Source organism: Lynx canadensis, chromosome C2, assembly GCF_007474595.2.
Source record: "Lynx canadensis isolate LIC74 chromosome C2, mLynCan4.pri.v2, whole genome shotgun sequence".
NCBI classification, from domain to species: Eukaryota; Metazoa; Chordata; class Mammalia; order Carnivora; family Felidae; genus Lynx; species Lynx canadensis.
In genome coordinates, this window is record NC_044311.2 from 55,174,103 (window position 1) to 55,192,008 (window position 17,906).

Consider the following 17,906-nt stretch of genomic DNA (forward strand, 5'->3'; position numbering starts at 1 on the left):
CTGACTGCATTTTCATAAAATACTGAGTACATGAAGAAAAATGTTAAAATTTCTCTTGACCCTGCCTCTTGATCCCTATTTTTTTTTCCCTAAGATGTAACCACTCATCAGTTTGGTGACTTTTTGGCATTCTCAGAATCTTTCTCTTTTTAACTTTATTGGACTTGGAGGCCCCGTTATTTAGTTCCCATTTTTTTGTAACTTTGCAAATATTTCTTTTACTTCTAGGTGTTAATCAAGAAGAACTATGACCGTACCAAACGTCAGCGTCGTAGAAACTGGAAACTGAAAGAGCTTGCAAGAGAGAGAGAAAACATGGATACAGATGATGAAAGGTCCTACTTTTCTTTAAACCTTATATGTTGTCTCAAAGGAAATCCTTACAATAAATCTTTATAGTTTTTATATTTTATATAGTCATCACATGATTATTCCATTCAGTATTAATTTTGTATTCTTATTGTGTTAATTGAATCAGTGTAAGAGGATATCGAATCAATGTAGGGAGGATATAATGATATTTAACAGATTTGATTATTATTTCCTGGGTTTTGACCTGAGAATTGCAACATTGTTGTAAACAACACATTTGAAAAGTTAACATTAGTAATTACATTATGGATATCGCAAATAGCAAGTGAGTACTTACGACTCCAGATGAAAAGAAAATAGCCCTTTAATATCAAATATGCTGTTTTTCTTTTCTTTCTTTCTTTCTTTCTTTCTTTCTTTCTTTCTTTCTTTCTTTCTTTCTTTCCTTCCTTCCTTCCTTCCTTCCTTCCTTCCTTCCTTCCTTCCTTCCTTCCTTCTTTCTTTCTTTTCTTTCTAATATGAAATTTATTGTCAAATTGGTTTCCATACAACACCCAGTGCTCCCAACGGGTGCCTTCCTCAGTACCCATCGCCCACCCCCATCAACCCTCAGGTTGTTCTAAATATGCTGTTTTTCAAACAACTTAAGGAGAAATGAAGATGTTGGGTTCTAGAAAATTATATTGGATGATTGAAAAATGGTTTTAATAATGGTTAAGACACTGTCTAAAAAAATGAGTTTAAATAAAATTGTGTCATGAAATGTGAGTGGTAAATAGCAAAATAGAGTCTCATAATGTAATTTAAAGTAAGTATTTATAAATATATAATGTTAAATTAGATATTATAAGTACATATTTGGTTATTTCATCTATAGACTTAAAAGTGCATGTATTTTAACTTAGCCATATGACTTGAGGGGAGGGACATTAAAGTTTATTTATTTTTAGAAAGAGAATGCAAGCAGGGGAGGGGGAGAGAGAGAATGAGATACAGAATCATGATCAGGCTCCGTGCTGTCAGTGCAAGCCTAATGCAGGGTTCAAACTCACAAACTGTGAGATTATGACCTGAACTGAAATCAGGAGTTGCATGCTAAGTCCAAGAGGTGGACTGAGCCACCCAGGCACCCCAATTGTGTATGTATCATGTAATTTTGAAAGAAAATATTTTTTTAAATTTGTCAGACTATTTAATTAACATCCATATTTGACCTTAAGTTATTATTTTTAAAGATTTTCATACATGGAACACATTTATCTTACAGTGCTGAAAATGAAAACAACTCAATACTGTCTTGGTAAAGATGAAATATTTAAATTTGTTTCTTTATTCTTCTGTAGGCAATACCAAGATTTCCTTGAAGATCTTGAAGAAGATGAGGCAATTAGAAAAAATGTAAACATTTATAGAGGTTAGTGTTTTACGAGTGTTTGATTTAAGTTGCATCTTTTGCTTTTGTATAGATATGTTAACCCCGTATAAGTATTTTGGTATCTTAAACTTTCATTCCATAAATGACTTTTACTGTGTGGTTTTAAAAGTCCTCTAATTAAACATTTGCAAAAAATAAAAACACTTGCAGAACAGTAGGACTTATTAAAATGTTGTTTGCCTTATCATATTTGATATCATTGTATCCGAGCATGACCCTTCAAGTTCCTGATCTCTATACTAGTGGATATTTATTTATATATTTATGCAGTTGAGTCATTCAGTGAATATAAATGCCTGCTCTAGATATGGTACAAGAACTGCTAATATAATATGTTTAAATGATAGTAAAGATGGTAGAGGCAGGCATTTTGTATATTTTCATATTTGTATTTGAAATCCTTCTTGTATTTTTTTAGATTCAACCATTCCTGTGGAAAGTGACACGGATGATGAAGGAGCACCTCGAATTAGTCTGGCTGAGATGCTTGAAGACCTTCATATTTCCCAAGATGCTACTGGTGAAGAAGGTGAATCGATGATGACACAATGAGATTGGGTTGTAGATGATTTCCATATCTGTAGGCTCAGGATGTTGGACAAAATAACTTTTATTGTCTATTCCATTTGTGCTTCCATATTGAGAGAGGAGAAATTTAGTTTTAAACTTGAATAAATGGGACTATTTTGATTGCTCATTCAGAGCACTGAAAGAGATTGATGGCTTTGAAGTTTTAGATAAAAGATTATGGAGAATGTAATTATTACAGATATTTAGGCCATTTTGCGTGTGGAATTTTATAAGTTTGCCTTTTTAGGAGACCCTACTCTTTTCCATACTGTAGCACTGGATTTCAAATCTTAAAAGTTGTGATTATTTGGAGGTTACCTAAATCTTGAATCATAAAACAAGCTTTACATTCATTTTGCATCGATTGCTTTAGTAAAAGTGCATATGAAGAATCATTTTTAATAGGAACTTTTTATGTACTTTGATCATTTTTATGTCATTGGGGTAGGTAAGTTGTGGTTCAGTTTATTCCTGGACATTCGGGAGAAGTTATTCAAAATGTTAACATCTTCAAAAGCTGTTAAATTGGGGATTATCTTGATTTTTATTACAGAAGAAAATATGTTTAAAATATGTATGGATTTGTAGCAAACATAGACTTCTTAAAGGTTAACAATGTGTACTTTCGTTATTTTTGCTCAGGCCAGCAGCTTAGAGCAGTAGCTTATGTCATAAAAATGTCTTCCTATCACTTCAAACATTTTTGCTTTTAAAATTTTGGTTTACAAATTGAGAAGGAAGGAATTTTCTTCATATTAAGTTTTCTGTCATTGAGTAGATCACCATCAAAAAGAATATTTGAATCCAGCATATACATGATGAAATAATGAAAATGATCTTTATGCTTTATAAAACCGTGAATCAGACTTGAATGAGAAATACCTTCCACTCTTTGAAAGAAAAACATTGGCTTGAATTTTAAAGTGTTCTGAGAATGAAGTATTAAGATCCTATTTCTATAAGCAATATCAGACTTACTAAGTATGCCAGAACCAAGAGCTAATTCATAAACTCTAGGAATACCACTAAATAAGGCAATTAAGTGAGTGCTGAATGGAGCATTTTCCTTTTTTTAAGATTAGACTCCCCAGTTCTGAAGTTATGGATAAAGGCCTGAAGTTTTTATAGTGGCTCCTGTTCTCTCTGCATATTTAAAGTTTTCACTTGTGGTTTGGTTTACCTCTTGTATGTCAAGACTTTAAGAAGCATGAAATAAAAACATTTTCCCCTTTTTTGTGTGTCCTTAAAGTGATTGTATTAGTGTCATATTTAAATGATAGTATCTTATGCAGTTTTTCCCAGGTGAAATTATTTGAGTACTTTTCATGATTTTCCCACTAAAAATACAGTTTCCTGCTGAACTTACTTAGTCTTATTCTCTTTGATGTTGTCTTTATGAGTAATGAAACTTCTTGGTTGAAAGAAGGCTATGACGAGGTGAAGGAATGTAGCTAATAGAAAAGGTGATAGCCCGGAGCCCTCACAGTTACACAGCCTTGATAAACTTACCATTTTAAGAGTATGGTTCCCAGGCTATGGGTCCCCAAATACTCTTGTTCATGTCCCGGAGTTGATACAATTTGGGAAGGCTGGTATTAATCAAATTTTCAAGAAGCTGATTTATAACCCAGTTTATAAATATGAGTAATTTCTAAGTCAGTATGATGAATTATCTTCTTTTGTAGCCAGATCTCCACTTGAAGGTGTTGTTTTATAGGTGGAAGTCTTTTTATGAGCATGCAAAGAGTTAAGGGAGAATTGCTTGTATAATTTAACAGCATCAAGCTTATCCTTGCCATAGTAGAATCTAGAACTCCAGGCTTGAGTGTCAGGACTAGATACCCCTCTGTAGTCAATACTGAGTAAGTGCCAGTGTTTTCTCTAGACTATTTTAGTAAATTTGTTCATATTGATTCCATCCTTTAGATTACTTGATCTGTTATTTTTAGTCCAAGGGATGTTACTTTTTTTAATAATTTACTTTCAGTTTTGATATAATTTCAGACCGTTACAAGAATAGTACAAAGAATTCCTGGATACCCTTTCCTCAGATTTGCCAAATGCCAACGCTTACCTCATTTGCTTTCTTTCTAATTAAATTTTCTTACATAACCATAGGACAATGATCAAAACCATAAAATTAACATTGACACAATAGTGATATCTAATCAGTGGGCCATATCGAAATTTTGTCAGTTGTCCCACCTATGAAGTCTTTTATAGAAAAAATAAATCTAAGATTGTGCATTGCACTGGGTTCTCATATCTCTTTTTAGACTTCTTTCATCTGGGCCAGTTCTTGAGTTTTTACGTTTTATGTAATTGGCATTTTTGAAGAGTCCAAGCCAGTTATTTTGTAAAATGACCCCAATTTGGGCTTGTTTGATGGTTTCTCATGATTAGATTTAGGGTAAACCCTTTTAGCAGGACTAGAGGTAATACCAAGTTCCCAGAAGTAATACCAAATTCTCACTGCATTTGTATCTGGAGACTTGTGCTGTTGATTAGTCCAGATGTCCCTAAGCATTCTTAGGTTGTTAGTTGGTTTTCTGTTTTAAGGAGTTAGAGGATTTATTCCTTTTTAATCATGATTTTTCTTGATTTTTTCCTTTTAAATTTATTTTCAACTTAAAGACAATGAAATTCAGTCTTGTCATTTACAGTTCCATAAATTTTAATACATGTAGATTCACACAGTTACCACCACAAATTCCAGAACAATTTTATCATTCCTCCAACCTTCCCCCTCCGCAAATTCCCTTTGCTACCCCTTTGTTTTCAAGCCCTTCCCTCATCCTTAACCATTCCCCAACCCCTGCAATTTCTGTTCTGTTCCCTGACTTTATGGTTTGTTTTTTCCAAAATACGTAAATGAAATTATACAGTATGTAGTCTCTGAGTCTGTTTTCACAGCATGGTGCACTTGAGATTCACCCAAGGTTTGTTTCTTTTCATTTTGAGTAATACAGTGTTCCAGTTATCCATTCCCCTGTTGAGGCACATTTGAATTTCTAGGTTTTGATGATTAGGAGTAAAGCTGCTGTGAACATTTCTGTATAGGTTTTCCTTTTACATAGGTAAATAAGTATGGATGGGATTGTTGGATCCTATTTAAGTGTATACATATATTTAACTTTATAAAAAATTGCCAAACTGTTTTTCTGAAGTGGTTTGTGCCATTTTGCTTTCTCCCCTGCAGTGTATGAACATTTCAGTTATTCTGCATCCTCACCACCGCTTGGTGGTGTCAGGTTGTTTTAAAGCCAGACTGATAGGTGGATGGTGGTGTTTTCCTGTGGTTTTAATTTTCGTCTCCCTGATGGCTAATTATGTTAAGCATCTTCTCATGTACTTGTTACCCATATATCTTTATTGGTAGAATGGCCATTCAGATCCTTTGTCTGTTTTTGGAAGTTGGGTTGTTTGGTTTTTTATTGGTTGAATTTTTTACTTTGATGCTCGCGTTGTCCCAGATTTGGCCAGTGGGTACCCCATCAATCTGGCTTTTGTGTCCTTTTGACAGGCTCTTGTCCATATATATTTGATCTTGTTCATGCGTATTGATGTTATAACGTAACTCTTTGGGCAGGTTTTGGGTTTCCCTTGTTCAGGCCCCACGTGCAGTCTGCTCTTGGGTTATTTTCATGATACAGACCAGTTTACCTAAAAATAAACCAATTTACTTAAAATTCTTCAGCTTCAGTTGAATCACCCTGTGAATTAAGGAATCATGAAATGGCATCATAAAAAGCACAGATGTAGGCTATTCGTTCTGCTTATCAATTCTGTCACATGTTGAAATAATTTGAGCAGTGGGGTGGTAAGCCTTGATGAAAGCAAGAAGTCAGCCTCAGTATCTCTTGAATTTCAAAGTAGTGTGAGGAGAATATTCAATTTTAGTTCTTTGACTCGACACATTTTGAAAGAACTGCTTTATTACCTAGGAAAAAGGTATGATTCATGATAATTTCTGGTAAAACAAGAACTCTGTAGTGCTTAAAAGTTATTTGGTGTAGGTTTGGTAGCCACTGTGTTTTTTACATAGTAATGCAGCTTGTTGTGTAATCTGATGGAGATTTTGTTTTCTGGTTTTGGTGGAGTTAGTACTGCAGTGGTGCCTGTCACACATTTTTCTTGTGACACAGTTTCACATAAATATGGCTTTTTATAATTCACTTCATAGCATTGTTGTGAAGTGCTTTCAGATAGTATATATACTAGCATTAGTTGATGAAGTACTGCACAAGTAATTGTGGGGAAGCTATATTATATAGAAATAAAAGGATGTTTTGGAGTCTGTTTACCTGCCACCTATTAACTATATGAGTTAAACTTTCTGATGTTCTGTTTCTTCACATTTTATTTTATTTTTTAAGTTTGTTTTGAGATAGTGTGAGTGAGCAGGGAAGGGAAAGAGAGAGAGGGAGTGAGAGAGTCCAAGCACTGTGCAGTACAGATCACTCTGAGCTGAAATCAGGAGTCAGACACTTACCCAACTGAGCCACTCTGGCACCCCATATTTCTTCACATTTTAAAAAGGAGTAATACTGCTCATTACACAGATAATTGTTAAAATTCTTCGTATACAATTCATAGCAAATTGTAACTATTTAATAAATAGTATCTGCTTTTAAAATTTATAATCACAGTTCTAGTGTTTTGTACTGAAACAAGTTGGAAAAAACCCAAATCTTTTATGTATACACTTTTTAGAGCAGCATAGAGCTTATCTTAGAAAATGTGTGTGGTACAGAGAATTAGAAAAACAAAAGCATAAATTTCCAACGTTTCCCTTATAGGGAGATCATCACTGTTAACATTTTTTTTTTTAAATAGATTTTATGTTTTGTAGTTGTAGATCTTCAGAAAAATTGAGAAGATAGTGCAGAGTTCCTGTGCCACACCCAGCTTCTTTTATTATTTAATGAGCCGGTACTATTATATTATTATTAACTAAAGGCTGTAGTTTAGATATCTTTAGTTCTTTTTTAAAAATTTTTTTTTTTTAACGTTTATTTTTGAGACAGAGAGAGACACAGCATGAACGGGGGAGGGGCAGAGAGAGAGGGAAACAGAATCGGAAGCAGGCTCCAGGCTCTGAGCCATCAGCCCAGAGCCCGACGCGGGGCTCAAACTCACAGACCGCGAGATCGTGACCTGAGCTGAATTCGGACGCTTAACCGACTGCGCCACCCAGGCGCCCCTAGATATCTTTAGTTCTTATTCAGTGTACATTTTCTTTTCCAAGATCCCATCCAGGATACCATGTTAATGTTTATTTCTTTTTTCTTTCTTTCTTTCTTTCTTTCGCTTTCTTGCTTTCTGAGAAAGGGAGAGAGAAATGGGTGGATACAGATACACACACACACACATGCACACACATGCATGTGCATATGTGCCCGAGTCAGAAAGGGGCAGAAAGGGAGAGAGAATCCCAAGTAGGCCACACGCTCAGCGTGGAGCCCAATATGGGACTCACAAAAGTGTGAGATCGTGACCTGAGCCTAAATCAAGAGTTGGACGCTTAACTGACTCAACCACCCAGACACTTCCTCCTCATGTTACATTTAGTTGTCATGTTTTCCTTAGTCTCCTCTTGGCAGTGTCTGTTTCTTTGATTTCCCTTGTTTTTGAGGACCTTGACAGTTTTGAGGAGTATTCCATCAAATATTTTGTAGGATACCATACCATTGGAATTTAATGTTTTCCCCCCAAGACTGGGATTATGGGTTATTGGGAGGAAGACCACAGGCAAAACGCTATTTTCATGACATTTTATCAAGGGCATGTACTGGCAACATGATTTATCACTGTTGATGTTGGCCTTCATCACCTGACTGAGGTAGTGCTTGTCATTTCTCCGCTATACTCTTTTTCCCCCGTTTCCATAATGTGCACTTCAGAAGGAAGTCACTCTGCACAGCCTATACCTAAGAAGTAGTGAGTCATACTGCCCCTCCTTGAAGGTGGGATATCTGTATAAATTATTTGGAACTCTTCTGTATGGAAGATTTGTCTCTTTTCTCCCATGTACTAATTTGTTCAGTCATTTATTTATAGCAGTATGGATTCATGAATACCTTTATTATATTTTGGGTTATTATCTAATGCTACTTTATTTTGTTTGAATTGTTATAACTTTGGCCATTGTTCCCATCATCTGCCATCCATTTACTTAATTACTCAATTCTACTATACACCTGTGTCCCATAAAAAACCTTGTGTTTTATGTATGGTTCCCTTGCCTTAGTCTTACAGACTGTACTCATTTTTAAGGATTACTTAGATCAGCACCTTCTCCCCATCCCCTTCAGTGAGCTTGTTTCATATATTTGTAATACAGTTATTTGTCACAGTCTTTCAATCCCCAGACTTAAATGCTTTTTCAAAATTTGCATATAGGGAGATTCATTATTTGTACTATGAAGTCCTGTGGGCTTTGAGAAGTTCATGTCTTGCATCAACCATTATAATATCATACCAAATAATTTTACAGCCCTAAAAATCCCCTGTACTTTACTAATTCATCCTGAACCCCAAGTCCTTGGCAACCATTGATCATTTTATTGTCTCTGTAGTTTCGCCTTTTCCAGAGTGTCACATAATTGGAATCACATAACATGTAGCCTATCATACTGGCTTCTTTCACTTAGCAGTATGTCTTTAATGTTCTTTCTTTTTGTGGCTTGCTAGTTTATTTTTTTATTGTTGAGTATATCCCATAGTATAGATGTACCATACCTTGTTTATTCACCTATCCATTCATCTTGGTTACTTCCAGCTTTTGGTGCTTATGAATAAAGCTGCAATAAACTTCCCTATGCAGGTTTTTGTATAAACATTAGTTTTCAAATCAGTTGGATAATACCTAGGAGCCTGATTGCTGGATCTTGTGGTAACACTATCTTGAGTTTTGGAAGAGGCTGCCAAACTGTCCTCCAAAGTGGCTGTACCATTCTGCATTCCCACCAACAATGTAAAAAAGTTCTTGTTGCTCTGCATTCTTATCAGCATTTGGTATTGTCAGTTTTTTTGATTTCAGCCATTATAATAGGTAGTGGTGTCTCATTGTTACTTTAATTTACAGTCTCCTGATGACATGTGATGAACATCTTTTTATATGCTTATTTGCCATCTGTGTATCTTTGATGAGTTGTCTATTCAGATCTTTGGCCCATTTTTAAACCTGGTTGTTTGATTTCTTATTGTGGAGTTTTAAGACTTCTTGTGTATTTTGGATACAAGTCCTTTTTATCAGATATGTGTCTTGTAAGTATTTTCCCAATCTGTGCTTTGTCTTTAAAAAATATATGAAAATAATATATGTATATGAATTATTTATATGTAATACATGTACTTTACTTATACATGGTTATGTAGAGGTGAGATCATACTGTCTATATACTTTTTTAAACCTTCTTTTACTTCTTAACTATTTTATGTCTTTTCTAAGCCATTAAAAATTCTTTTTTTTAAAAGAATGTTTCTAATGTTTATTTCAATTGCATATTTCACTGCCTTTTTTTTTTTAAGTTTATTTATTTATTTTGAGAGAGAAGAGAGAACCAGTGGGGGAGGGACAGAGAGAGAGGGAGACAGAGTGTCTCAAAGTGGGCTCTGTGCTGACACCAGAAAGCTTGATGCAGCTCAAAGTCATGAACCGTGAGAAGGTGACCTGAGCAGAAGTCTGATGCTTAACTGACTGAGCCGCCCAGACATCCTCGCCATTAAAAATTCTTAAATATATATAATAATAAACCAATACTCCACTGCCAGATTGCAGAAATAGTCCTAATTCTTCACTCATAACTTTTATCCTGTAGCATAGGACCAAGTAATAAACATTTAAGACTTTGCAGTCTAATGGTCTCTGTCACAATCACTTTGCTATAGTAGCATGAATGAGCCATAGCCAATATGTATATAAAAGGGAGTGACTATATTCTAATAAAACTTAAAAAAAAAGGCTGTGGGCCACGTTTTGCCTATGGCCTGTAGTTTGCTGACCCCTGATGTAACTTTGTAGGTAGTGCCCTTTTGCTCTGGGCTTTGGTGATTAGAAGGAGGTGGAAGTTCTGAGTTTAGGCTTCAAGAGGGCTTGGGCCTCTATCATAGCTGTGAGAACAGGCGCCCCAGGATTTGTGGTCATTGTACAGCATTGCTGTGGCATTAGCCAGTTGATAGACTGATAATACCACCACCATTTGATTAGTCTTTGAAGTTGGGCATTTCCAGGTTGGTTTTCTCTGCCTACCCCCCATAAACATCTGTCCATTTTACTCATTATTTGCTTAGGAAATGACTGTGTCAAAGAGTATATAAGAATCTTAAGACATATTACAAAATTCTTTCCAGAAATATACCTTCCATGGGGTACAGTTTATGAGAGTATCTCTTTTATATTATTCTTGATGTTTTACATGTTCTTTCTTTTCACTTAATGATTTCTAGGTTAACTCAGATGAGGCCCAGTTCATATTGATCTGTTTGTTGAACTTTTGTAGCAGTTACTATCTGTCCTACTTGGTTAGTTTTTATTTGTTTCCTAAGTTTTTATTACTATTTATGTATGTATTTTGTCTTTCTAACTAGACTACATTTCTTTAGTGCAGTACAGATATAGCACAATGCATAGGTCCTCAAATACGTAGTTAATACTATCTGATTTTTGAATACTTTGAAAAATGGGTAGAAATTTTTGTTGGGTATCGTTTGGCTTTAATTCCTTACAAGTCTGTCCATAAAATAGGAAACCAGATCTTAATGGCATTGGAGAGATGGTAAATGGGATTTGTAGGGAGAGTTGTTTATGTTGTTCAAGACTTCATTTTATTGGGGCACTTGGGTGGCTCAGTCGGTTAAGCGTCCGACTTCAGCTCAGGTCATGATCTCGCAGTTTGTGAGTTCAAGCCCCACATCGGGCTTTGTGCTGTCAGCTCAGAACCTGGAACCTGCTTTGGATTCTGTGTCTCCCTCTCTCTCTGCCCCTCCCCTGCTTATGCTCTGTCTCTCTCTGCCTCAAAAATAAATAAAAACATTAAAAAAAAAAATTAAAAAAAAAAGACTTCATTTTATTTATGCAAGTAGGACCTGCATCTAATTCTAAACTTTGGTAAATTTTAATGTGTATAGTGCTAACTAACCACAGAATTCTGATTTTATAGTGCTAACATAGACTGTTCAGTTTCATACAGTAAATTTTCTTCCTCCAGGGTATTTCATTGTATATAATAGCACAAATGGTATCTGTAAATAATCATGTGGACACAGGACCTATACAGAGAAGGTATACTGTAATCAGAAGGAAATTTATTGGGCGGTAATCAAGAAGTACAAAATATGTGTGGTAGTTTTCCTGTGTTTGTATATTTGGATCAGAATAATGTTGAAGGGCTGACTACTTAATAGAGGCTAAGATAAATCAATGTTCATCTGGCTTTAAGGGTGTCAGTGTAAACAAGTACTGTACAGGTCTCCCTGGAATGTTACCAGACAGATTTCTGGGGTGGTAAATACTCTGAATGGTCTGGAATGTGGAGTTGGGACTTCAAAGAGGATCTTTAAAAAAAGTTTGTATTTTGATTGTAGAGTTTCACTGTGGCATTTTGTCTTTTTACTTTGTGAAAATAGATAGACAAACTCTGATCCTAGGTAAATATGTAGAATAGCAAGAAGTTTGTGGTTGTTCCCCCAATCTCTTACTCTTCCTTCTGCGGTCATGTTTGCCATTTCTCTTTTCATAGGAAATAAAGTGTTACCCCTGACAGTGTTTTCATTTTTGTTGGGGATCAGAGTCTTAATCAAAGGCATATTCTGATGGAGGAAATATTTTGGGAGATAGCAAGTCTTGTGTGTGTGGTACATTGAATTCTTGGTCACAATTCTTAATTCCTCTGTAGTAATAATATAGCTTTATACTTGCCCTTTATTCATGGTGGTGGAATGTATTTCTTCGCCCCTTAACTTTAGATTTAACTTTGTGACTTGGGATGTTAGCAGACATGGTAAGAAGGTAAGATTAAAATGCTTTAGCTTATTTGCATTTGTGCTCTTGTCCTTCTGTCATCACCATGAGAAGAATATGCCCTGGGTATATTCTGCCTGCCTTCCCCAACTTGGCTCAGAATCGAACATTTAAGGCAGTGTCATCCTAAATGGCTGATAAACCCATGAGTGGAGATTAAGTGATTATTATTAAGCTTTTGAGTTTTGGAGTGGTTTCTTATGCAGCATTATTGGCAGTAACTAACTGATAATCTTTGCATCTTTAAAATTTGTTTCACTAAGCAGTTGTTGATGGATAATACTTTTTCTTTTTAAAAAAAATTTTTTTTAACGTTTCTTCATTTTTGAAAGAGACAGATCGCAAACAGGGGAGGGCTAGAGAGAGAGGGAGACACAGAATCTGAAGCAGGCTCCAGGCTCCGAGCTGTCAGCACAGAGCCTGACGCAGCGCTCGAACTCAACAGACCTCGAGATCATGACCTGAGCCGAAGTCGGCCGCTTAACCGACTGAGCCACCCAGGTGCCCTGGATAATACTTTTTCTTATAGAAATAGGCAACCTCCCTTTTTCCCACTTGCTTAATTAGGGTTAGATTTCAGGTGACAGTAGATGTACTCTTACAGATTGCCTTAGAGCAGCCTGTCACTCCTATTTTCACGCTTAATCTGAGTGAGTACAAAACCTATTTTGGGTTCATTCCCGTATATATTCTCCTTTCTGTATTATAGGTTTTAAGGGTTTTAAATAGTGCTCTGGAAGGTGCCTTGGGCAGGTGGGGAAGGTTAAGATGATCTAGCTCCAGTTTTTCCTGACTCTGTTGTCAGGCTGAGCAGCTTCATTTTTATTTAGACATTTGGTTTTCATGCAGTATTTTGTTAGGAAAAGCATTTTTTAGAAAATTAAATATCATTGCTATAAACATACTTGTACATTCATACCATAAAATATTATTTATCAGTATAAAGGAATGAACTATTGATAGAACAACCTGAATGGATCTCAAGGGAATTATGCTGAGTGAAAAAAAAAAACAATCTCAAAAGGTTTCATATTGTATGGTTCCATTTAGGTAACATTCTTGAAACAAATTAATAGAGATGGAGAACAGTTTAGTGATGGCCAGGGTTTAGGGATGGGGTGTGTGTGTGTGTGTGTGTGGAGCTGGGTGTGGCTGTAATGGAGTAGCACAAGAGAGCTTCTTGGTGATGAAACAGTTCTTGATTGTGGTGATGATTACATGAAACTACCCACGTGATAAAATTGTACACATGTGAACACACACACACACACACAAATGCTTATGAAACTTATAAAATCTGAATGAACTCTGTGAATTATGTCAGCATCAGTTTCCTGGTTTTGGTCCTGTAATTTTCTAAAAATTATGCAAGATGTTACCATGGTGGGAGTCTGGGTGAAAAATTCACATTATCTGCCTGTACTTTTTTTGTTTTTGCTACTTCCTGTGAGTATATAATTATTTCAGAATTAAAATTTCAGGATCAAAAGCATTGCCATGTATTAGAGCTAATATTAGGAAAAGAAATAATTCTTCGCTGCTATCAGGTCATTTGAGGGAATGTTCACATATTTTATTGGGCAATTTATTCATCTTTGATAATCTGAGATGGTCCTTAGAGAAAAGTTAAAGTGATGAGAGAGAGAGTATGTGTGTGTGTGTTGTTTCAGTTCTGTCTAGTGGAACTTATTTAGAAAAGTCTCACAAAAGAACCCATTTTTTCTTTTGTTATTGCTGATTTAGCAAAAGGGAAGAGGGGCCTCAGCTTATGGGAGGTTATTTTGAGGGAGAAGGCAACTAACAGAGCTAATGCTTTTCAGTTTTGACAATCCAGAGAAATTTCTGTGTCAGGAAATTAAAAGCAGTTTCTTTCTAATAGAAGTGTTCAGAGCTGTGAATGTGCTCACATTTGCAGTAGCATTTACTTTTGCTGTCAGGTATTTGGGAATAAACTGAAGCTCAGAGGAGTTGGGTGGAGACTTACTGGTTTGAGGAATAAAATCATCTAATAGCCCCTGGCTTTGGACTCTAACCTAATTATGTGATGATAACATCACCAATTTCCTCTACTTTTTCCTCCATTGTCTATGGTTTTAGAATTTCCAGTCGAGCAAGAACACTAGAAATTGTATAGGCTCAGGAGCCAGATATCCATCCTAGGTTCATATCCCAGCTGTGAGTCAGGCAAGTAAGTCATTTCTCTGACTGAATCTTCTCATCTGTAAAATGGGAATTCAGTTTAAAACTAGAGGGTCCTATTACGAGGTTAATAGAAAAGCGGTATTTTTCAGATGGTTTGTACTGTGTACTGACATAAAGGGGCTAGAAGTGCCAAAAGGAAGACAAGTGGGGCTGGAGTGGTGAAAAGGAAGATCACATGCTGCAGCCATTTGTGTTGACCTCTTGCTGTACTCAGAGGTAGGCCTGGATCTGCCGAAGACATGACACTTAACCAAAGCGTGTTGCCTCTGCCCCGGCTGCTCATCTGGAATCACTCCATTCCTGTAGCAGCAAGAGTGCCTGCCAACAGCTGTCACACATTGGGAGTCCGAACCTTTCTCTTCCTTCAGCTTCCTCAGTTCCTTTCATGTCTGTCTAACAGAAGCCACCTGGCAAGAGAGCATAGAAATATAGTTTGATGTTCAGAGTAGCATATAGAAGGGTAGGTAAAGTGAAAAACAGTGGGTAACTAACGTATACAAAGACTTGATACATATGCACTGCATAGATTTTTTTTTTTTTAAATAGCCAGTACTATGTATGTATGTATGTATTTAGGAGAGAGCATGACCTGGAGAGAAGGGCAGAGGGAGAGAGAGAGAATCCCAAGCAGGCTCCATGCCCAACGTGGGGCTTGATCCCACAGCACTGGAATCATGACCTGAGCAGAAATCAAGAGTCAGATGCTCAACTGACTGAGCCACCCAGGTGTCTCAACCACATATATACCTTTTATAATCAGTAACTGGGTATCTGTAGGAAGGAGAACCGGAGACTGGAGCATAACCACGGAGGGATGCATTAGTTTTACTTCTGTCTTTACTTTTGGGCTTTGTTTTTTAATGCCTTTAGAACCACAGAATTGAATTGATTATACTCATTTTGTGGCATGTTTATTTTGGTTCATGGAAATCATCATGTCCACTGTTTTCTCCCTTTGTCACCCATGTCTCATATGTCCTACCTCCCATACTCTTATGTAGATACATTGAAATTCTTGAAAGATATATAATATCATTCGTGGGTTAAATTTATTTATTTGTTTATTTTTGAGAGAGAAAGAACATGAGTAGGGGAGGGGCAGAGAGAGGGAGACACAGAATCTGAAGTAGCCTGCAGGTTGTAGGCTCTAAGCTGTCAGCACAGAGCCTGATGGGGGCTCGAACCCACAAACTGCAAGATCATGACTTGAGCTGAAGTTGGATGCTTAACTGATGGAGCCACTCCGGCACCCCCATGGGTTAAATTTAAATAAAGTCTGTTGTGCTTTACTTTTTTACACTCAGCATTATGTTTTTGAAGTGTATCCATGTTGCTGCATAGAAATTTGGTTCATCCTTCCTCATTTGCATGTTATTTTTCCATATGTTTGTATCACATTTACTCTTCTCATCTATTTTCTCATTGATGGGCATCTAATTTGCCTACAACTTTCACACAGTACTACAGTGAACAGCTTCATTCCTGTTTCATTATTGATCTGTTGAGAGTTTCTGGGATATATACCCAGTGTGGTGGGCAGCCTTTAAAATGGCTCCCAATGGTCCTTGCCCCCTGATATTCATGTCCTTGTTTAAATTCCTCCCCTTTAATATGGGCTGGACCAAGTGATTCTTTTCTAATGAATAGAATATGGCAAAAGTGATGAGATGTCACCTCTGAGTAGTTTACCAAAGATCTGTGACTTCTATCTTGCTTGCCATTTCTCATTGTCTCTTCTCTGGGGGAAACAAGCTGTTATGTTGTGAACTGCCCTATGGAGAGGTCTATGTGGCAGGGAACTTATGTCTCTGACCAATAGCTATGTAAGCAAGCTTGGAAACATAATTCTCCACTTAACTTGAGATAACTGTAACCCCACCTCACCTTTGACTACAGTCTTTTGAGAAACTCAAACTCACAGGCACTCAGCCAAACCACATCTAGATTCCTGACCCACATAATCTTTGAGATGATAAATGTTTGTCATTTTAAGCCTCTAAATCTTGGGGTAATTTATTACACAACGATAGGTAACTGATAGACCCAGGCACATGACTGTTGGGTTATAGAATATATGCATACTTAGGGGCACCCGGGTGGCTCAGTTGGTTGAGCATCCTACTCTTGATTTTGGCTCAGGTCATGATCCTAATGTTGTGGGATCAAGTCCTGCATCAGACTCCACCTTGAGAGCCTACTTAAGATTCTCTTTCTCTCCCTCTGACCCTCCCCCCTACTCACGCTGTCTCTCTGTCTCAAAATAAAAATAAGTAGGGGCTCCTGGGTGGCTCAGTTGGTTAAGCTTCTGACTCTTGATTTCAGCTCAGGTCATGATATCATGGTTCATGACATCGAGCCCCACGTTGGGCTCTGTGCTGACAGCTCAGAGCCTGCTTGTGATTCTCTTTCTGCCCTCCTGCACTGTTCTCTTTCTTTCTCTCTCAAAATAAATAAAATAAAAATAAATAAGAATATATGCATACTTAACTAAGTACTGCCAGACTTCTTTCCAACAGAAATACTTGAGGGCTTTTGTTTCCTCACATTTTCACTAGCCCTTGCTAATATCCTTTATAAATATTTTTTTGCTGGTCTGATAGGTGTAAAGTGGTATCTCATTTTAATTATATTTATTTGATATATATTGAATATACTTTTGTTTCTTTTTTGGTCAGTGCTTATTCATATTCTTTCCTTTCTTTGGTTTTTCTGCCTTGTGTTGATTTAAAGAAAGGTCTTGTGTAAATAGCCCTTGCTGGTTTCAGACATTACAGGTATCTCATTTTATTACTTGTTAAATTTGCAAATAATGTCCTTCGTTAAGCAGAAATATTTAATGCTAATGTAGTTATAATTTCTTTCTCCTTAAGGTTTGCTTCTCTGGGTCTTGTTTTAGCAGGACCATTGATATCCATAATTTAGACTTTTTTTTAATGTTTATTTTTGAAAGAGAAAGGGTGGGGGAGGGGCAGAGAGCGAGGGAGACCAAGAATCTGCAGCCGGCTGCATGCTAATAGGAAGCCCTATGTGGGGCTTGAACTCACAAACTGCGAGATCATGACCTGAGCCAAAGCCAGATGCTCAACCGACTGAGCCACCCAGGTGCCCCCATAATTTAGATTTTTTAAGTAAGTCTTTTCTCTAAAAACCTTTGGATGAATTTAAAAATATGGAAAGGGGTGCCTGGGTGGCTCAGTCAATTGAGCATCTCACTCTTGATTTTGGCTCAGGTCATGATCTCACAGGTTTTGAGTTTGAGCCACACGTTGGGCTCTTCACTGACATCACAGAGCCTGCTTGAGATTCTCTCTCTCCCTGTCTTCTCGGCCGCTCCCCCACTCATTCTCTCTTTTGCTCTCTCTC

The 17,906-nt window shown here is 36.7% G+C and overlaps 1 protein-coding gene across 3 annotated transcripts in view; it reads left to right on the plus strand.

Moving 5' to 3' along the window:
• NMD3 (NMD3 ribosome export adaptor) overlaps nt 1-3,549 on the plus strand; it is a 74,245-nt gene extending 70,696 nt beyond the window's left edge. For all 3 annotated transcript variants that reach the window (XM_030330607.1, XM_030330608.1, XM_030330606.2), the window contains 3 exons: nt 229-335; nt 1,656-1,726; nt 2,166-3,549. In XM_030330607.1, coding sequence (XP_030186467.1) covers nt 229-335; nt 1,656-1,726; nt 2,166-2,299 — 312 coding nt within the window. In that variant the 3' untranslated portion in view covers nt 2,300-3,549. The remainder of the gene's footprint in view (nt 1-228; nt 336-1,655; nt 1,727-2,165) is intronic.
• The last annotated feature ends 14,357 nt before the right edge of the window (nt 3,550-17,906 follow it).